The sequence below is a fragment of the Xenopus laevis genome, chromosome 9_10S, assembly GCF_017654675.1.
Source record: "Xenopus laevis strain J_2021 chromosome 9_10S, Xenopus_laevis_v10.1, whole genome shotgun sequence".
Lineage (NCBI taxonomy): Eukaryota > Metazoa > Chordata > Amphibia > Anura > Pipidae > Xenopus > Xenopus laevis.
In genome coordinates this window covers 48,635,959-48,659,333 of record NC_054388.1, presented here as the reverse complement: position 1 = coordinate 48,659,333, position 23,375 = coordinate 48,635,959, and the positions used below count along the sequence as shown (strand labels likewise).

Genomic DNA, 23,375 nt, shown 5'->3' with positions numbered 1-23,375 from the left:
CTATAAATACACATTATAGAATGGAACAAGATGCAATCAGGCCACTCACTATAGGGTGAGTCAGGTCCCAACTACACACATCCCAAGAATTCTCACGGTCTGATAGAAAAATGTCTAGTAACTACGTAAAGCATCTACTCGCTGCTGCATGTGTATAAATACACGTAAATGCACCCACACATTGTGTATTGTACTCTCATCATGTGACCACTACAAATCCTTTAAATACAGGTTTTAGCAGATCCAGCCTGTATAAATAACTAGAATAAAAAAGGTGTTTTTTTAAATAAATGTTATTCATATATTGCACTGCTATATACACTGCAATACAGATAGCTAGAGTCTCAGCAGGGCAGGGCTAATACTTACAATGGGTATCAGATCGGATCTGTGCCACTGTGACAAAATGCTCTGTTATACAGATAGCTAGAATCTCAGCCATAAAGCAGGGCAGGACTGTTGAACACTAAAATTAAAAACACACAAAAAGGTAGTTCAGGGCTGCATGGTACACCAAGGTAGTGAAGTTTTGGACATGTGTATGTCACTGTAACTATTTGGCCTTGAGTGACAAAAATTTGTACCCACTTAGAGTGTGGAAAGCATATTCAGATGTACCCCATAACATTCCCATGGTGGTACCATAGATGTTGTCGTACAGGTATGGTACCCGTTATCCAGAAAGGTCTAAAAGGCTCCATTTTATCCAAACAATCCAAATTTTTAAAAATGATGTCCCTTTTCTCTGTAATAATAAAACAGTACCTTGTACTTGATCTCAACTAAGATATAAGTAATCCTTATCAGAAGCAAAACCACCCTATTGGTTTATTTAATGTTTACATGCCTTTCAAGTAGACTTAAGGTATGAAGATGCAAACTACGGAAAGAGTCGTTATCCGGAAAACCTCAGGTCCCGAGCATTGTGGATAACAGGTCCCATACCTGTACAATGACAGCTATAGAGACTTATGTTGGAATAAGAATGAATGGGCTTGTAGGCGGCTCCAATACCAATAAGGGCATGCCTGCTCCTGACATATTGATCCATGTTATAGACTCACCAGCTGGGAGAGGGTTAAATGGAGACACAGAAGGTGTGTGGCCACAGTCGTGCGTTGCAGCTGTATATCTGGTATTCATGGAGCGCGCTCTAACTGACAAGTGTTTTGTCTCTTACTGGCACATTTATATATCATTTTCTCTCTGTGCTTACGCATTCGCCGTCACTGGAATGTTTGGTTTGGGGCAGGACAGACTGATTGCTCAGGGCAAATACGGCAGGTGCTTCAATCTTTGCCCCTAAACACTTCTTTAGAGGAATTTTTCCCAGACTGATTGACATATTGTCGTTTGCATTGGGTTGTACAGTGTCAATAGACAGTGAAGGGCTGCGCATTGCACAAAGAGATTGCTTACAGGAATGAATACATTCTCCCATAAATACACAGACATATCTGCACAGAAATAGAGAAGAAATATCCTCCAGTGCAGAAAATACTCATTCGGGTAAATATGAAATATATTTATATACTTCAAAATAAAAGTAAATATGGCAACTCCAGGCCCTCTGTGATTGGACAAGCCATCCACCCCATGTTGATAAGGGAAGATAAAGTTGCCTTTCACAAGCTAAAAGCACACTGAGCTACTATGCATGTAGTACACAGCAGCTATAAACCCCAATAACACCACCAATCACTCGATGATTATCTGAATTTTTCTGATATATACAAAGCATGAATAAGGCTGCCGCATACAGGCCATTGCTGGCAACTCCAGACAGTTGGCAACTTGATGTAGTGTGTATGGCGCCAAACATGCCAAATCAAACCAATATATATCCAAAGCCTGAACGGATATCTATGCTGTTAGGTGAGGTGCACATTGGACCACTGATACAGTCCCGTCCCATGGGGTCTATCTACCAATGAGTCAATCATTGGCTTGTTAGCTAAATATTTGGATTAATGTGACTTCACCCATCTCATAAGGGGTTAATCTTTCTGTGTATGTGCAGTTTTAAAATCATAATCCACATCAGTTATCTCCATTGAATGACAGTAGGCTCAAATTAGGTGCCTCAGTGCCCATTTCATGTATAAGAATGCCTGTTGCAAGTGCCCCCAAACCCATACACATTGGGCATATCATACATGGTACCAATACACCACAGATAGATCCCTGTTTTAAAGTTCAAGGAAACAAGGAGTGTATAGTGAAGGTGGGTTCACCTAATTAGACTCGAGAGTTTTGTTTACTTAAACAATATTGGATCCATGTCACAGTGGGAAAACTACACTCACTGATGGCACCAGGGGGTGTGGCTCTTTGGGGGCACTAGAATAGACTGTTCTTCTCTCTAATGGTGGCCATACACGGGCCGATAAAAGCTGCCGACAGACCGTGTCGGCAGCTTATTGGCCCGTGTATGGGGCCCCCCGACGGGCTTCACCGATCGAGATCATCTCGATCGGATGGGACAAAAAATCCCGTCCGATCGCGGCCGCATCTATTCCTTGATGCGGTCCCGCGATCCGACCGCCCATTGCTATTCGTTAGGATCCGATCGTTGGGCCCTAGGGACCTCAAGGTGGGCATTTGACCTCAAGGTGGGCATATCGGGGAGAGATCCGGTCGTTTGACGACATCTACAAACGAGCGGATCTCTCAGTGTATGGCCACCTTTAGGAAAGTAAAATGCTCTGAAGTGTCTGTTTATAATATAGGGTGCCATGTCACTATTATATTGTAAGGTAAAATCCCAACCCTCCTGATAAGCTTAAAGGGATTCTGGGGTCCGTTTACTAAAGTGCGGTAAATCTGACTTTAAGTTTCCGCATGTTATCGCTGAGAATATTTTTTTTTTTAAATTCGGGTAGTTTATTGAGTGTATAAAAATAGCAGTTTACAAAATAAAGTCAAAACAAGGAAGAACAATGTATCACAAGTTACATGTCATAGACAAAAAACATTGCAGAAAATATAACGTGCCGCCATCACTATTAGGCACAACAGTTCACATCTGTATTAATACAACTGTCACCTTCCCTGAAACCTGACCTGATTAAACTGCTGGAAGTTGTCTTGGGTGCTGGGGGTAAAGGTCGGTCCAGGGCCCCCAAATTTTTTGAAATTTGATGGGGACTCCCCTTTTTAGGTATCGCTGAGAATATTTTTACGCCAGAATATTCGCAGCGACTAAGTTTACTAAACAGCGAAGCGCTCAGAAGTCATTGCGATCACTTGCGGTAACTACGTTAATGAACCAGCTTACGTTAGCGGTAATTTTAGCGAGTTGCGAAATTTTCTGGCGACAAATTAAGTTTTTGCGAATATTTATGCTATAAAATAGTCTTGTTTTATGGCGGTTATTATGGCAATTTTTACTGTGACATTTATGGCCAGAAATGCATCTTCAAAACTCATAAACTTTATTGACTGATGATTATACCATCCAACAACATTACCAGAGTAACACCAATCAAACATGTCTGCATCATATAAACACTTATAGAAGCATATGAACAAGAAATGATACCAGTCAATCTCTTTGCTTCACAGAAATGCACAGTTTAATGTAGCCAATCACAATGAAACCAAAAAAGCGTAGAGGCCAACGAATCTTTGGACTGTGATGCCGCAGCCAATAATACGACTCTGAGCTGAAACTGCTGCTGTTGCAACAGATGGAAGCAGAAGCCAAAACATCCTGTCAGCAATAGCTGCAGATCTGTCTCCTGTCAGCAAAGAATGATGGGTAAAAAAAAATTACTATGGGATATTTCCTGCCCCTTGAGAATTTTCTGGCGAAAAAATACTTTTACGCCACTACATAGATCGCGGTAAAATGTTGTCTTTTGCACATTTCGCTGTTTAGTAAACCAGGCGTTAATGTGTACGTAGCGTTATTTTCAGCAAATGCGATAACTGGCGAAAACATATTTTTGCGCAAGAAAATCCGCAAATTTAGATTTACCGCAGGTTAGTAAACTGGCGAAAACATATTTGGCGACAAATTTGTCTATATTTTGTGCGAATATTTTTACCGCACTTTAGTAAACGGACCCATAAGTCATGATTTTTATGATGTAGTTTTTCATTTCTAAATTACACTGTTTACACTGCAAATAATTCACTCTACGATACAAACAGTCATTCCTGAACCAGCAATTGTATTTTTTTAAGTTGTAATATTGGTGTGTAGGCAACCATCTCAGGTCATTTTGCCTGGTCATGTGGTTTCAGAAAGAGACAGGACTTTAGGATGGAACTGCTTTCTGGCAGGCTGTTGTTTCTCCTACTCAATGTAACTGAATGTGTCGCAGTGGGACCTGGATTTTACTATTGAGTGTTGTTCTTAGATCTACCAGGCAGCTGTTATCTTGCTATCTGGTTACCTTCCCATTGTTCTGCTGATTGGCTGCTGGGGAGGGGGGTGATATCACTCCAACTTGCAGTGCAGCAGTAAAGAGTGACTAAAGTTTATAAGAGCACAAGTCACATGACTGGGGGCAGCTGGGAAACTGAAAATATGTTTAGCCCTATGTCAGATTTCAAAATTAAATATATAAAAAAATCTGTTTGCTCTTTGTTTCCCATGACAGTATCGCTTTAAGGACTGAACTACGATCCCTTTGTTCCAGCAAGAAGAGAAAGCAGAATGTTACTGACATTAATAGCAAAGCTATGTATTTAGAATCAACTCAAATGGGAACATTCCTTGCACATACCAGGAGTGAGCTGGGAGCATCTGCATCATACACGGCTAGGCCTGCAACTCGCTTTTATACAAGACTCTGCAATAGGAGAAACTGGTCAGACATGTTCTGCCTTGTCACATTCGTATTATCTGTCCAACAGGCAGCTCAGTGTAACCATTAGCTTCTCACCAAGAATAGCAAAAACAGAAGAAAATGGAGAGTCTTTTCTTTACTTCTGCAATCTCCTGTCATTCTCAGCCTTTTGTACAAAAATGCCACTCTGTGTTTATCTGTATTTATAAATATTGGTGAGAATTGCCATTCCGTTAGGCAGTACAGGTATGGGATCCTTGTCCGGAAACCTGTTATCCAGAAAGTTCCGAATTACGGAATGGCCGTCTCCCACAGACTCCATTATAATTAAATAATCTAAATTTTTAAAAATGATTTCCCTTTTCTTTGTAATAATAAAACAGTACCTTGTACTTGATGCAAACTAAGATATAATTACTACGTAGGGTAGGGGGGTAGAGTTTTTTTTAGTTACGGGTTGAATTCTCCTTTAAGGTATGAAGATCCAAATTACAGATTACGAGTCGTTATCTGGAAAGCCCCAGGTCACAAACATGCTGGATAATAAGTCCCATACCTGTACCTCCATACTTTCATACTGTGCTTTCTTTGTACCCTATGATCAGAAAATGGCCAGTGTCAGGAAAAGGTCAGGCCACTGTGTTAAGAAATGCTGGGGTCACTGAGACATATATTGCTGGGGTCACTGTGTCATGAAATACTGGTGCTGTATGAATATGAAATGGTCACTATGTTGTATATTGCTGGTGCCACTAAGTCATGAAATATCGATGTTATTGTTATCGCCCTGTCATATAATACTGCTGCGTTATACAATGCTAGTACTAATATGTCATCAACTATTGGCTCACAGTGATATTGCTGAGCTCATTTCACCTTTGGCATGTTACTGCGTTGTATTTTGCAGGTAACACTAGGTTAACAAATGGTGGGGTGACTATATCATATACTCAAGAAGTATTCACTGCATCATAAAATACTGGGGTCACTGTGACACATATTACTGGCCCACTATTTTTAGAAATGATTGCTCTTTACTGACATGTTATGCATATTACTGTATAAGGGAATGGTCTTACAAATGGTCAAAGAAATTTGATGTGTAGCATACCATATAATAATACTACAACTCTTTTGAGCCACTTCAACCACAGTGGGTGCCTGTCTAAACCAAGCTTTGAATATGGGCTTGCGTTATAAAGGTCTGAAACCCTCTGATATAACTATGTAAATGGAACGTTTTAGTTGTTGTTTTATGAATTTTATACAGCAGATCTGAATGAGGGAAAGCCAAATTGTTTTATTTTTCAGTTTTTGCAAAATTCTTAGATTTCTTCTGTCTGTGAGAGGTGAAGGAGCAGAATTAGTGCAAGTATAGACCTTTTATCTGTGTATTGCTGGGCTTCATACAACCCAGATCTGATCTCAGTCTAATGAAAGTCTGTGCCCGCTCAGCCTCATGTGCATGGTGATATCTTGGCACTGCCTGCAAAATTAGTCTTACGCCAATCACTGGTGCCAAACACTCGTGCCCTGAGCTGCAAATATTAATCATCTGTTTCATGTGTTCCCAGTCTAATTAATTGGCCAATAAAGTGAAGTTAATGACGGTTATTTCTTTAATTTTTATTATTTCTAATTTAGGCAGAGCTATAATACACACATTATAAACCACTTATAAGCACAAGGCTGCAGGCTGAGTTATACAGGGAACTCTGAGTATCACTCATGTATTATAAGGAATAATGTGCCCCCTAATATAAGGATATTAGAAGTCACAGAGGAGTTCTGTGACCATATAAAGGCACAAGGCTGGAAGTTGAGTTATAAAGGGAACGCTGAGTATCGTTTGTGTATTATAAAGAATAATGTGCCCCCTACTGTAAATTATAAGAATATTAGAAGTCACTGAGGAGTTATGTGACCATATAAAGGCACAAGGCTGCAGGCTGAGTTATACAGGGAACTCTGAGTATCACTCATGTGTTATAAGGGATAATGTACCCCCTACTGTAAATTATAACAATATTAGAAGTCACTGAGGGGGTTCTGCAACCATATAAAGGCACAAGGCTGCAGGCTGAGTTATACAGGGAAATCTGAGTTTCACTCATATACTATAAGGCATCATGTGCCCCATACTGTAAATTATAAGATATTGGAAGTCACGGAGAAGTTCAGTGACCATATAAAGACACTAGGCTGAAGGCTTTTTTGATCTGCTAGATCTGACTTAAACAATGTAGCAGAAGGCCCTTACACATAACTATAAACCCAATGAGGGGCTCTGTGACCATATAAAGGCAAAAGGCTGCAGGCTGAGTTATACTGGGAACTCTTAGTATAACTCATGTATTATAAGGGATAATTTACCCCCTACTGTAGATTATAAAATATTGGAAGTTACTGACAATTACACATCACTATAAATCCAGTGAGAATGAGGAATGAATGGATATATTGTAGTTAAATGGAATTACATTTTCTTTCACAAGGCAAACTTTTTTTTGGGGGGGGGGGTTAAATTTTAGTAAAATTTTAACTTTTTGAGGGCCCAAGAATGCCGTTTATCCTGTAATATAATCACTACTGAGAGTCTCGTCTCCAGCTTACAAAATAGTTGTCCCTGTCAACATTTCAGTGTCGCTGTTCTCTGTGGTTAAGTGCAAGAAATAAGCTGTAAATACATTTTAATAATAGGCAGAATGTGTGTCATGTGACAAGGAGATACAATGCTAGGCCAGTACCCTTTCAAATAATGAAGTCACAACTTACCCTGTGCTTTGGTGACATCACCTCACCGGCAGCAGTACAGAACTGGAAATGGTTCAGAGGAGGAGGGCTAATTCTTGTGGACAACTCCCACTATTTTGCACAGGGAGAAGAAAAAAGTAAATAAAGTGACGAGTTGTGAGCTGATGTCCTACCTACCTTCCTCTCGTGCCCAGAGTCCCACGGCTGCTCTACAACAACAAAATGACACGCCCAGAGCATGACAGATCCTTGGATACGCACATTAATGCACTTTTGCACCCTCTTGCCCTTAGTGACACTTCGCCAGTGCAAACAAACTTTCTGGTTGGCAAGCAGCATTGTGTCACGGAATAAATACACAGTTGTACAGCTTATCGTGATCTGCGGCCACTTACAGCATAAAGCATAGCACATACTCCTTGCACAAAGCAGATAAAGCAGTTGGCATGCTGGGAACAAAAATAGTCAATAGCATAGTGATGTGGCACGTGCATTGCGTGCCTTACGATAAGGTGGCACATCGTAGCATGACTTTGTGCCTTAATATTATGCCAAAGATTCAGGTATCAGTAGTATGCCATATGCTGACTGATCCCTGTCCCCTTCCCCAAGGGCAACTACCCCAAACACTGGGTACTTTGCTCCCTTTAATAAATAAGGTCCGATTTATTGCTAGACTACCCTAGATTCACTTATCTCTAAATCTCACCCTAAATGGCCTTCAGGCTGCCCCCCTTAGCTCAGAACAAGGTTACAGATAAATAGAAACATTGGGGTAACAGTCACCCTGCTATAGTTCCAGGGGTACCCAGGGCACAAATAAACATTCCCCAAAATCCTACCCTAACTGGCCCTCAGGCTGCCCCCCCTTAGCTCAGAACAAAGTTACAGATATAGAAAAAACATCGGGGAAAACCAGGGTAAACCAGAGTATCCCCCATATCTCCATGTTGGCCCCAGGGGATGCTACTTTAAATATACAGCTCCAATAGAACTGAATTTAGGTTAACAATGAGTTAAAAAGCTGCACATTTCTAGTGCCATACAGTATATGAAGCATGAGTCACACCTCTATCTAATCAGTTGGACAGAGCTAATAGTCACATAGAAAGTGAGTTTAAAAAAAAACAAAAAACAACCAATTCATCAACCTTTCCAAACTCCTTGAAACTAATTCACTGCAAAGCTAATACTCCTACCAGAACTAGAACTCTCCTTCCTCAATGCCCAGATACATAATCCTCCTGTCCTTGCAGTAAAGAAATATTTTCTATGGTGATGGTGAAATGTCCTTTCCTCCAACACCAATGAATCACTTATATCTTACTCCCGTTAGTGAACTCCATAACCGGCAAATCTTTTTTTATATTGACCACGTATATGTGTACATGTTGAACAGATCCCCCGATGAGGTGCCTTTCTTCAGTTTTAATGTGTAAAGACTTTTCCTCTAAATTAGATTGTGTTCTCTTCTTATTCATTTGTTTGCCCTTCTCTGACCTTTTCCACGTTTCATTTCTCTTTTGAGAAGGAACCCAACCTGCATCCCATACACAAGAACATGTTTTATATACCCACACACAGAGGAACAAAAATTCCCCTATTATGCACACTAACATTCTCTTGGCCTTTAAAAGCACCAGTTTGTAAACATGCCCCCTATTTCCCCAAATTATGCTCAGTTACTGAATTAATTCCCTTTACAAGACTTTCAGTTTGCCTACAATCTAGGTACATGTCTTTACACATGGAATCGCTCCTACTGCCCCATCCACCTCACCACAGCATCCAACTCTTCCCACACTAAACATGGGTTATGATATCATCCTATTCATAATGATGAAATCACTGGTTTTTACCTCTGCACCCAGATCCTGTGAGTAAAGTGTGTATATATTATTAGGAACATCCCAAGAGCTGCTGACTTAAAGGCAATATTTCCAAGAAGTGCCAATGAAGCAATGGGCAGAGGAGTCTGTGCCACAAAGGGAATTTTTCAGCAGGAAAATCTTGGACTTTTCCAGGATCCGTGAGCAGGTTGGATCTTGACTCCCAGAAATGTGGGGGTAAGTTCATATAAGCTTGTAGAAGTTGATAGCAGTAAATTACAAATTAGAGGGACTGCCTGTGGTTCAATTACCCGTAGCAATAAATAAGCAGGTAGCTTTTTCTGGCCTTGAGGGGTTAGAGTAATATTATAAAGTATCTGATTGGTTGCTGAAGATAACTTCCCTAGCTATACAAAAGTTAGTCACATTTTTATATGAACCAGAATTGGGACTTAGGCCCCAAGGACTCCTGCTGCTGGGTAATACAATGTAACAAAAAATATATCAATGTAGTATTAAAAAGCAATATTTATTCACAGCCATGCCATGAACATATGTAAGTTTAAAAACATGTTAAAAACAAGCAGTAAGAGAAAGAAGGGATCCCCCCCCCCTGAGGTTGCTAGACCTCACCACCCGATTAATAAAATAGAATGTGGGGGAAAGTAGGCTTGGGTGTAGCGTGGGTTAGTGAGCCAGCGTAATTCTTGTTAGTCCGATGTTGATATATAAGAATGGTTCCCAAGTTATAAGTGAACTATGTTGTTCAGAAATTGTAATAGTATATATCACACATATAGTTGAATTGCTCGGGCTATTAGGCTCATAAGGTTATAAGCCGTCCAAAATGGTCCTAGTGGTGCTGATAGTATGGAATATGATATTTGAGACGTAAATCAAAGCAACAGTATGTATTGTCCCATAGTCAAGCAAGATGGTTAGGCAGAGGCAGGGTAAGCAGTCCCATGGGATAGTTAGCAAAGCTACAGTCACTGTATTGCATTTAGGCAATTCCGCCCTCCATAAAAGTAGAATGATTGGCCACACATGCGCTTGATATGCATTATATGAAACAGATGAGAAAGCGGCTTATACAGACCATGTCCGGATGTATTGCCATCAAGCCGCCTCCAATACAGCAAGTCCAGAAGGAACAATGTAGAAGCAACTTAGGAAAACATAGCGCATCCTCAAATAGGGGGACCCCTTCCTCTGTACACAGCACAGTGCCTCGACAGCTGTTTCGCTACAACAGTAGCTTTGTCAAGAGGTCACATTTTTAATTCAGCATTTAAACAAATTAATTCTCCATCTCAATGTCTTTAGGGAAAGGCCAGTGTACCACATTGCAAGCCTAGGGTGCCCTCTACTGTACATGTAACAGAGTGCCACACTTCACTTTTGGCAAAACTGAATACGGATAAAGGCTTATAACTGGCTGGCCTACAGAAACTTGAACTTTCTAGCCTGACAGCATGTGCATTTAAACAGTGGAATCCAAAGCAAAATCTTTTTAGAAACCTTAGTCTTTCTAAGACGTATAGCTGTACACTACTGGGGGCACCGCCTCTTCTCTCTGGGGCCCCTTTGTAACTGCAGAGCCTCCTTCCACTCAAATTAATTTTCAGTTTGCAGGGTCACTACCCTTAGTAACGAGATTTTCAGTTGCAATCTAAAGACTAGAAGGCCAAATGATTTTGCAAATACATACACAAACGTGAACCAAGTGACGAAAAATCCCAGGGACAAAGTGAAGTAAAATGTAAAAATTTTATTATACAGTTGAAATACAAACCAGTGTGATTAGCATGGGGAACAAATGAGCAATAAAATGCTAAATATGTATTTAAAAACACTTAGAAAATTGCCCCCTTAAGTCACAGGATAAATAAAGATTCAAACGAAATTTTCTCTAGAAAATTGGGGAAGGGCGCTGATATTCCTTAGTACAGAAGCATCTGCAGAAGTCGTTACCCCACCCTGGTACCCCATGTTTGGCTCAATGTAACACCCTGGGCTAAAATGGGATACGATTATTTCCCCCCCGACGCTCTGTGAGCGTGAGTATATAACTAGATTTTGTATCAATGTTATTCTCAGTGGTTCATTTGGTACAGTTAGATTGGATCGAGCAAGGAGATTGGTTCATTCTCCCTCGTACATGATTTTGGGTTAAATCAGGTTAATGGGGCAAAAAGATCATAACCCCATGTACAGAGAGTGATGGTGCAGCTGGGCACTGCTATTTCTGGTATATTATTTCAGTATACAACAATGCCACCATCAGACAGATGGTGGCGTTGTTCTGTGGCAATTCTATGGGAAACACTGGCCCTGGAGAGAGGTGGCACTGCACCTGATCATCCATAGTCATTACCTTAATCAGTTGATTGCCGTAATATTTCCGCAAAGTCAATCGGACTCACCCCCACATGAATATCTAAAATGACTATGTTAATAACCAACATATCATAAGAGCAAAAAGGGAGGAGGCAGAAAGGTACAAAGGTGTGTGCGTAACTTCTAGCAGCTCCAACATATGAGGTAATTGTATCACTGGGCACATGACTCATCAGAGGCATTGCAAAGATCTCAAGTATGAACTAGCTTAAAAAGGTCGTCGATGAAACCCTAGATTTTGTTCCCACTACATCATCCCCTGGAAGCCTTTATCGTTTTAATGGACCTTGTGCAGAATGTAGTAGGGAGGGGTGTGTGTATGGATGCTGGGTTTTCATTTGGAGGGGTTGAACTTGATGGACTTTGTCTTTTTTCAACCCAATTTAACTATGTAACTATGTATTTAAAAAAAAAAAAAAAAAGTGTTTATGTTTCTGGTTGATAAGTATGAACCTATGACTCTTGATATTTGCCCACTGTGACAAGTTAATGGGGAAGAACATGCAGCAACCCGAGGCAAGATCCAGACCCCAATAAATTCCAATGGTACCCTGGCAACCAAGCATCTGTCTGAACTAAAGAAATAAAAAAAAAATAATTAAAATAAAAACAGGATTGAGGGCTCACCAAAAAACATACAAAAAAAAAAACCTGTCTGCCAGGGTCACGGACCCTGTCCCTAAAGTTTAGCACTGTAGAACAGCAAGCTGCCACAGGCCTTTTATTGCAAGATAGTTTATATATGTATTTATGAAGGTCAGGTTCAGACTTTTCAAATTAGGAAGAGGCAGAGCTATCCTAAGCCATAAAGCATATGTATACGACAGCTATGCTATATATTATGAACCTATTTTATTTAACCCAGGAACCAGGTATGCCCTTCAGGAACTTAGTTTGTGTGTTAGTGTGTTAGAGAAAAAAATGCCCTACCAGGAATATTTATGGGACATGCTGCCATTATTGAGCATGTTACCTATTGCCCTACTTACTGCACCTACCCCAACCCATTGCAATCTATACAGTTTGCCAACCACCCTTATGGCAGAAAGTCTCCCCCTCCCTGCCAGGTGACAAAGCGACCAATACAGATATTTCAATGTTTCAACAACTTTATTGGCTGTGTGAGAAATTAACCCTAAATATACTGCTCTTTTAGGAAAACCATCAGCTTGTGAATCGAATCACAACTCAAGTGCATTATGCATAGAAAATAATGGTTCAACCCCTAAAGAGACTGGGGAAACAAGTTCATGTGGGTTCATTAGGAAAACAGATCATTATCGCATGGGAAATCCACTGGACCTTAAAGCTGAGGGGGAGGCAAGCGGGCAAGGATATATGTAGGTGGGCACAGGTAGCAGCCTGATGGTTACTAGGTAGTATAAGCTGCTTTTCGGTAGTTCCTAATTTAATATATATATTAAAAAGGGATCATGGGCGGGGAAGGGCATTATTGCGCTCAATACAAAATACTGTAGTGGCATTTTCAATCTGCTCTGTTGTATCTTCATTTACTTTTCTTTGTTAAAGATTCTTTTTTCCCTCTTGCAAAAATAATCTCTAGGGCCTCACCTTACTGTAGAGACATAGAGGAAAGAGAGGGCAAACTGCCCAGGGTTTATAGCCGGCCTTTAAGGGAATGCTTTGTACATAATGGGTTCAATGGGAATGAAGGAGGCGCCAATAAAAGGCTTCATTAGAATACTAGATGCAAGCATTAAATATAACAATTATTGGGGAAATTAGTAGCCCCTTTAATTCATGTTTTGTTTTTGTAACTCCTTTAAAAAAAAAGTTTTTGTTCAGGTTTGGCACATCACCGAGATAAGAAGTTTCAATATGGGGTTTTGGGAGGATTTGACAGAAGTCCCATTGGACACGTGTCACGGCTGCCTCAAGAAGTTTAACCAAACAGCGAAGTGCATAAAAAGCAGACTTTGGCACCTAGTATAGTCAGGGACGAGGTGGCATTTGCGCAGAAGGGACCAGCAGTTAAAGTATTTTTATCAAGGTATCAAAAGCAAATGGTGAAATGAAAAGACATGTTAAGTTAGGGGTACAGCCGAGGGTTGATCCCTTAGTGCTTTGGCAGCCAGCGAAGTCAAGTTGTGTGCATGTCCCCGGCACAAAGGAAATGAAGGACTATATGGGGTGCCAGGGAGAGAAAAGGGACTGAGGGACCTGCCTGGCTGCTGCCTCCACGCATCTCGCTACCGGCTGATATCACAGTAAACAGCAGCGTTGCTTGAAGCCCTTCTTGCTCTTCCCACTCTTCTTCCCGTTCTTATCTTTGTTCTCAGACATCTTCTTTGTTCGGACTTCCCTCATTAGGTCAAAAAATACCTTGGAGAGAGAAAAAGGAGGCTCAGAGTACAACCGGCCAGAAGGAATGAACGGCTATATCTGCCTTATATCTATATGCATAGTCACATCAGAAAGGCATGACACAGAAAACCTAACAGTCCAATTAATTAATTACTTCAGGCCAAAAGATGCTAAAGGTTACTTGTAAGTAAAGTGTTGATTCAGCACACTCTCAACCCCTAGCTTCCTTCCCACGAAGCCCCTAAACTGCCTCTTGCACAAGACTCACTTTGTCCACATTGGCTCTAGTTTTCGCAGACGTTTCCACATACTGTACTCCCCACTCCTCTGCTTTGCCTCTGGCTTCATCCATAGGGACCTGTCTCCTGTCCTCCAGATCGGATTTGTTGCCCACCACGAGCAGGGGGATTTTATCTTCTTCCGCTTTCACTCGCAGGATTTGTTCCCTGAAAGTGCAGTAACAGGATATTGAGGTGGCTTTGTGGCATAATGAAATTTGCATAACAAAATTGCTATGGGCTTCACAGCTTTGGTTGAGAGGAGAGGGAATTAATGATAACATATTAAGGTCATGCCAAGCCAGGGCATGTGCAATGGATGCAGGGAGTGGATTACACACACAGCTTTATCATCTCCTAATTTTTTTAGTGGAAGAATAAAAGACTATTAAAATTTGGTGCAACAAGTGATTTGATTTAGTACTCTGCACAAGGTGGGAAAATGTGCCATAGAATTGGCTCCAAGGCACATGCAACAGGAGCCAGTGACACAAGAAAGACATTATTATTATTAGACCTTGTTTATAACTAGTACCACGGTCTTACACATACTATCTACCCCATGCTTAGGGCCCATAGGTACAGGTGTTTGCCTGGCAGAATGGAGCACAAGGACTTGTCAATTGCTATGAATACAGTGCTGCCTGAATTGTGAAACTGTATTTACAAGGGGCAGAAATGGACATGCAGGCTAGGGCACACCTGGGGCAAAACAGCACTGGAACCCTGTGCTCACCTACTCCTTGTCTATTGCAGGTATTAAGTACAGTGCTGTGCCCCAGAGGGAAGTACTCTGTAACTGATCATCCTTATCAGTCACAGTTTTTATCAGATTATTATTCCCTGCTGAGCCATACTGCAGAGCCAGATCTGTAAACAGTGGGGAGTACCAACCTGAACTCGGCAGTGGCTGTGAAAGACTCATGCTCAGTAATGGAAAAGACGAGAAGGAAGCCCTCGCCACTGCGGAAGTAGTTATCACGAATGGCTGCATAGTCCTCCTGTCCGGCAGTGTCCAGTATATCGATCTGAACCTCCTCCCCATCTAGAACCACTTTCTTCCTGTAGCTGTCGGCTTTCGTGGGTTCATAGTCCTCTACAAACTGCAGGGAAAGAGACTTTCAGAGCTGCCTCCAGAGCCATTCAGTTTAAAGGAACAGTAACAACAAAAAATAAAAATGTTTTAAAGGAATAAAAATATAATGCACTGTTACTTTGCACTGGTACAACTGGTGTGTTTGCTTCAGAAGCTCTACTACAGTGCAGCCATGAGGGCAGCCTTTCAAGCACAGGATATACAGTACATAACAGATAACTGCAGAAGAATACTATTGTATACTACATGTGCCTTTTCTCATTTTTCAGCTCTGAATGACTGCCCCTATGCCTACACAGCAGCCTGTTTATATAAACTATAGTAGAGTTTCTTTCTGAAGTAAACACAACAGTTTTACCAGTGTAGGGTAGCAATACATTATATTTTCATTCCTTTAAAACACTTTCATTTTTTGATGTTACTGTTCCTTTAATGCCTGAAGCAGACATACTGACTACATGTGGTACAAACTGCAGACAGAACAGGTGGTCCTTCTGCACCCTGCTCACTTGCAACGTTTATTATGTGCCAATAGCCTGCCAAGCAGCTGTTTGTACAAAAAGAATAGCCCATGTGCCAGCTTGATACCAGTTTAACACAAACCAATATGGTGCAGAAGACTTTGCCATTAAGTTGGGCATATGCACAATTCAGCTACTTCTAAATGAAATACAAGGCTGTGAGTAACTCCAACATAAACACAAGACCAGGTTGGTCAGTGACAACAGCATATCTATGTGGCTCTTGGCCAACCAGGAATAGCTTGTGGCCAACAAATGTATTTTGGCCAAAGAGGGCATCTTATTGACATATGCAATTATTAATATCCCAGAGTGTATGGATGCCTTGTATAACCCAACTTGTATGCGTAAGGTGCAGCCCTGTGTGTAGGAAGACAAGCAATTCTATGCACGCGGTTTAATTTAGTTTCTAGAAAATTCGGTACCAGTACTGGAGGGCCTTCTATACAGGAAAAGCAAAATGAAGATTCATGATCCTCTTACCTCATCATACATGAACTGAAGGGTGAGAGCAGACTTGCCCACACCACCACTGCCCACCATTATAACCTTGTGCAGCACCAGGGAGCTCTGGTTCTTATTCTTGTTAGCAGCCATGTCTCCGAGAGTCTGTCTATTCCCTGATGTTCAGTGTCCCGGCTGTTAAGAGAAAGACAAACAGTGGGTAGAATTGTATGGCAATGACATAGCTTATAAAAAATGGTCCACAATACCTAGCAAGTTCCCTTTAACTCATATCCAATGTATATAACCCCTGGCTCACAATGCAGCCGTCTTTGATGGTTCACAGATTGATGGCTGGTGTGTGGTTAGGCAAGGTAGGAAACCAGACAAACAGTGTGGGGTAACCCACTTAAGGTAGCACTGAGGTTTTCCACATGAGAAATCAAAATTGCTGGGATTAGAAATATATAGTAAATATCACTTAGAAATAGAAACATTACTTAAGAGTTTGGGAAATAAACTAATCAAGTGCTGGAACTTCAAAGTTTTTCGGATAGGAATGAAATGAGGCCTCCTAACAACATGATTCTAGAGCATTTATAGGGAAATTACACATGTAAAGCGAAACACAGGAAATGTGATCCTGCAAAGAGCTCAGTTCCCGCTATTGTTGTCAGTCCCACAGGAAATTTACATAACCTTCCTTTTGGTGTTTCCTGCCAGGTCAGTGTGCCCAGAACATGCTCCTTTTTGCACAGGGTATATAGGGGGAAGCCGGTGGGTAAATGGTTTCAGTTCAGTGGGGAATCACTACTTCTGGCATGGCTATATAGTGGCACAAGCCAGACGTGGAGGTAGTTTATAGTATTCAACAAAAATTCTGACTACCAGTGGCTTTCCTAATGAGGCATTAAATCCCTTCAAAAAACGCTTATGCAATCTGGATGGACTCTCCCGGTGCCAAGCTCATTCAATGATTGTCGAAACGATCTTTGGGATTATTATATGGCCTGTGGGAGTTAGGGAAGAAATATAACTCCTGTTGATCCTAGCCCATCAAAACCTGTATTTGTTCCACAGGATTAAAATATCAACTCAGTAAGTGGCACTTGGTATCATAAGTATATTCCTTCCTTAAGCTCAGGCTTTTACTAGCTTTTAGATTGTAAGCGCTTTTTTGAGTAGGGCCCTCTATCTCCTGTATTGGTTATTCGTTGTGTTTTTAATTGTCATCGGTTTGTTCAAAGAATTCACCCATTTATTGTACATAAGAATAATTTTCAGTTGTAAGTAAAAAAATTAAAAAAAAAAAAACCAACACCAGCACAGCAGTTCATATAATACATGGCATATGCAGACCCACTGCATATAATACATGATATGAGCAAACCCGAGTACATCTAATCCACAACATGAACAGAGCTTAGCACAGCATTGCTTATAATACATAGCATGAGCAAGCCACAGCAGAGCAGTGCATATAATACATGGCATGAGCAGACCCCAGCAGAGCAGTACATCTAACCCACAACATGAGCAGAGCCCAGCACAGCATTGCATTTAATACATGGCATGAACAGACCCCAGCAGAGCAGTACATACAATCCACAACATCAGCAGAGGCCAGAAGAGCATTGCTTAGAATACATATCATTAGCAGGCCCCAATAGAACAAGTGCGTAATACATAGCATGGGCAGGCCCCAGCAGAGCAGTGCATATAATACATACATGGCACCTTCTCCTCTTAAAACGGCTAAAGCAGACATGTGTAATCAGAACAAAAGTACAAATCCCAGAATCCTGCAGCAGCCAGAGGCCACAGGTTGAACCTTCTGTGGTCTCAAGGGGCCACTACAGCTTTGTGCCCTACTAACAAACAAGGCAACACGGAGTTCTTGCTACTATACAATATCTATAGATAGATAGAAAAGGATTTCTATATCCAAATCCTCTTATTGGCAGAAAGCCACAGGACAATGGAGAAAAGAGATTTATTGGAGCTGTATAAAGTACCTGACTGTAAATGGTTCTACCCCCCTGGTGCATATTACTGGGTCAACTGCTCTCTATCATGCCATGTTCCTCTCGTACATATTTTACCCACTCCCAAAGGCGATCAGCCCTAAGAGAAAATGTTATGCAGAGCATGTCACTTTTTCCAGGCCGGAAGATGTATAAATGGCCATGATGGGGATGGGAAGGGGCTTTTCTGCACAATGGCTATGATTCACATGAAATAGGGAACTATATACACACTGTCCTAAGCCCATTCGTAGAAAGCAACCAAGGGAGTGGCCTGAGGGTTATACTTTCAGCCTCTCAAAACCAAACACAATCATGTTCATTAAGAGACCCCAACATCTTGCCTTCTGAGCTCAGTCAGGCCAAAGGCTGGTGCTGCCAGTCAGTGAGCAGATGAACAGAACCCAAGTTTCTGAGTTGCTGTTTACATCCAATCTATCCATCTGGGCATAAAGAAGCTCTCCCTGAACTCAATAGCAAAAAAATGGACAGCATACTCAGTGCAATGATGATGACTTCTGCTTCAAAAGAAACCTTTCACAGTGAACAGTGGTATGCTAATGCAAATGAATAACTGCTCATTGTTTGGTGTCTCTGGTTCTGTAATTATACTGTTGCTAATGGAATAACTAGTCACAAAGATGAATAGGCCTTTCTTGAATAACTATCGGCTGGGACTCCTGACAGGCTTTGGGTATCAAGTTGTAGTGCTGGAGAGGACTAAAACCAAGATGAAAGAGGTGCACATAGGGGTCTGTATCTGGCATGTAGGGGTTTAGGGTCTACAGTCATCTTGCAGGAACAGTCCGTCTTGTAGTGCCCAGTGGCACGGAGAAGCCCTTACAATAAGCCCAATGACAGACAATCCCCAAGTTGGAAGAAGGGGTGTGTACAAATCAGTTATTGCGTCACTGCACATAATGGAGTTCCAAAGCAGATACAAAGGTGAGCTCAATTATCCCTACATTGAACTACATTGAAAATACTACCAGCCACTCGCTGTGCCTTATGGGGGCATTCACTATCTGGGAACTGATGAAAAGCGGGGGGCTGTTTACAATGAGGGTGGCCTTATTGCTATTTGGTACAGCTGTATGATTCGGAGAGCAGTCCCTACTGATTGTGCTTGTCCCTTCAGTGCTTCATCTGCATGTACATGAGCCTGAGCATATGGCCCCACCACTGCAAATACCAAGATGCATAACATTATTGGATGCCCAGAGCCAAGTTGAAATCAGATTATCTGAAAAATAATGATGATGCATGGGCCAGCCTCAGAGTTAATTAAGGAAATGTAATAAGTAAATCAATGGTGTATTATCAGATTTAAGGGGTACCAAAAGTTTACTCTACACCAGCATATCCATTAACGGTTATTCTACTGCTGGCAGAGGAATACAGATAGTGTGTATAGAGCACAATAAAGGCTAACTGGTTGCTAAGGTCACAGCACCTGGTAACCAGAAGGCACATTCTTGAGTCTAATACAGGTACATGATCCATTATTCAAAATGCTTTGGAACTGAGATGGCCCATACTTTGGTTGACCATGCTTAAAACAGACTAAAAACACATGCCATCCCCAGGCAAGAATATCTGGGAGAAATAAATATGGTGGTGGACTTATAATGGTAGAGAAAGCAGCATCTCCTGGGAATCAGTGAGTCTCATAATTAAAGGCAATTGGAACAGAAGCCTTGCAAACAAATATACCCCATGGGACAAATATTCTTCCCACAAGATGTTTCTATATTTCAAGATAAGACCCCACTGCCCAGTCCTGCATTTGGTTGGGTACCTGTGGATTATCAACATACCAGTCAAGTTTAACCTGCCTGGATACACAGGTTAATTGCAGGCACTCATTGCCCTGCCATCTCAAGTTAAAAGATCGTTTTTCCCCTAACCTGGTTGATTTGCCTATGGAATTATATCATTTTCAGTTTTCGTAGGTCCTGTGTCAGGTTAAGATACAAAATAGGGGTGTTGTGGGTGCAGGTTAGAAACTTGAAAATAGGGCCAGGCATGGGTGCCAGGGTAGGAGCAGAGTGATTCAGTGAGTCTGGTTCAGGTTTCGAGTTGGTTCAGGCACTTTTTGAAAAGTAAACGTAATTTCAAGCAACTTTGCAATATACATCAATTAATAAATATGCAGATTTTTCATAATTTTTAATGGTTTGAAACAATTCTCTAAGCCTACCCTCCTGTTGATCTGTCTGACTACTTTGCTGAGCTGGCTGACTACCATTATGTTAGCCAGCTGTCCTCAGCTTGCATCCTCCAAACCCCACATGGAAAGTCACAGTGCAATGCATTGTGGGTTATGTAGTTCATGCATGCTGTCTGTAAGCTGTGAAGAAGTTGTTACGATTTGTAAAATGTATTTAGTCCAGGCATGTTCAAATTCAGGCCCGGGGGGGCCAAAGGCGGCCCGTTTTCAAATTTACACCGGCCCTGGCCTCCATCATGAAATTAATACTAATGCGGCCCGCCAGCACAGTGCAATCAGGAATCGCTTAGCCACTTGGTCTATACTGCTGCCTGTGTGCTGAAGGTGTTAGTAATAGACACGTAGTGACGCGCCACTATCACATACTTCTTTAGGGCTGAAGGTGTCAATAGACGTAATGATGTGCCAGTACAGTAAACTAAAGAAGTATGTGAAGCAGCGCGTCACTATGTGCCAGTACGTGTCTATTGCTAATTCCTTCAGCACACAGGCAGCAGTATAGACCAAGAGGCAGATCATTTCACTAATGTGCCCAAATAATACTGCTCCGCAATTCCTTGTTTAAATGAGTTAAATGATGTTAATGGTTCAAAGAATGTCAGGCTGAAATGGTCGGCCCCCACACATTTTCACCTCACCAAATCAGGCCCTCGTTGCAAAAAGTTTGGACACCCCTGGTTTAGTCCCTCCTTCCCTGCCAGAATTTCAAAGAAGAACTGTTAAATAGCTGGATTTCAGCATAGAAAGGGGCATTTATTATTTATACTTTTTGAAGAAACAGGTGCGGACAGATACATATCTAAACAGTAGTAATTCTGCTTCGGCTTGCGATTCCCAAACTTCAATATTGGTAAGCAGGGCCGGCCTTAGGCCAATTGGACCAATTGGGCCCAATTGGGCCCCGCACCTCTGGGGGGCCCCGCACCACAGGGCAGCACAGATATTTCCCTCAGCACATGATGCTGCCTGGCCTGCCCCCAACTTTGAGAGTCCAGCCCATCCCCAAATCCATAGGTCTAGCCTGCCCCCAACTCTCATAGGCCCAGCTTTCCTCCAACCTTGATAGGCCCTGCCTGCCCCCAATCCAACCAAGCCTGCTCCCAAGCTGAATCGGCCCAGCCTCCCCCAAACTAATTGGCCCAGTCCACTCTCCTATTTCCTCCCTCTCTCTCTTACCCTGTGTGCCCCTATTATGTTACCTTGTCTGCCCCTTTCCTTTCTATTTTGTGCCTGTATGCCCTTATTTTCCTAAATACTTGGTGTGTCAGTAGCCAGCAACACTTTGTCTAGGGGCCCCGCCAACATGGTCCCAATTGGGCCCCACATTTGATAGGACCAGCCCTGTTGGTAAGGATCCACTTCATTGAATGTCAGTAATGGAGCATCTGGGGAATAACTACATTGACACTTTTCACAAAAATACTAGCTATTGTGGTTTACTTCAATTTTTGACACACGCAATAAAGATAAAATATGAAATGGACAACCTGCCAGCCTCCATATTTGCCGAACTATAAAATCTACCCCTTCCAGCTGTCAGTGTGACACTGCAGTTCGTCAGAGTAACAACAGATGTCAGTAGATCTGAGTGAAATGTGTAGTTCAACAAAGATCTGGAAGCAGGGGATTGTGGGAGTAGGAAATTAGTGACAGGGCTGCAGGGGGACACTGAGTGTAGGAAATAAACTACAGGACTGTAGGGGGATGCTAGAACTGTAGATTGACTCTGCAAGTAGGCAATGAGCGACTGGTCTGTACAGGGATGCTGGGAGTAGGGAATAAACCTGGGGGTAAGAAATAAATAACAGTATTGGGGGAATACTAGGAGTAGGGAATGAGTGATAGGACTGCAGAGGGATGCTGGGAGTAGGCAATAAATAATAACAGTATTGGGGGAATACTAGGAGTAGGGAATGAGTGATAGGACTGTAGGAGGATGCTGGGATTAGGGAACTAATGGCAGGACTGTAGGAAGATGCTGGGGGTAGGAAATAAATAACAGTATTCGGGGAATACAAGGAGTAGGGAATGAGTGGTAAAACTGCTATAGGAGGATGCTGGGAGTAAGGAATGAGTGATAGGACTGTAGGAAGATGCTGGGAGTAGGCAATAAATAATAACAGTATTGGGGGAATACTAGGGGTTTAGGGAATGAGTGATAGGACTGTAGGAGGATGCTGGGAGTAGGCAATAAGATACATTACATGGTTGTAGGGAGGTGCTAGAGACAGGCTAAATTCTGGGAGTAAAGCTGTAAGTGTGAGTGTGACACTGGGGACTGGCAGTAGATGGGTGTTTGGGCGCTACAGTGAGACATGAGCTTCGAGCTGTGGTTTAACACCACCTGGTTGCTCATAACAAGGGTATAATAGTGGAAGCAAAAGATACATCCCTTTATTTTCCCATCCAACTCACCTCCTGTTCTCCCTTCCCCGCTCCCGGACACTCTCGTGCTCCCAGACTCCCAGCTCCCCGGGTGCGGCTCCTCCTCCCCCAACTTCCTGCAACAGCTACGGATCTCGAGAGGGGACATAATTCGTATGAGCGCTACTCTGATGGGCGGGACACTATGTAGAGCTAACTAGGCGCGCAGGCGCACAGTTCCATTCTCTAGAGTTCTAGCGTTTGCGAAGTGCGGAGTTGGCTTCCGACCTGATGTAGTGGGAGTGTTAGTGCCT

The 23,375-nt window shown here is 42.0% G+C and overlaps 1 protein-coding gene across 1 annotated transcript; it reads right to left on the bottom strand.

The window, feature by feature from the left end:
• Positions 1–13,299: 13,299 nt before the first annotated feature.
• Positions 13,300–23,153, bottom strand: ralb.S (v-ral simian leukemia viral oncogene homolog B S homeolog). The gene is given in 5 exon segments (NM_001091765.1): positions 13,300–14,122; positions 14,373–14,550; positions 15,277–15,485; positions 16,483–16,638; positions 23,113–23,153. Coding segments are annotated over 4 exon segments (621 nt in total). The 5' UTR covers positions 16,597–16,638; positions 23,113–23,153; the 3' UTR covers positions 13,300–14,002.
• Between the last annotated feature and the right edge of the window lie 222 nt (positions 23,154–23,375).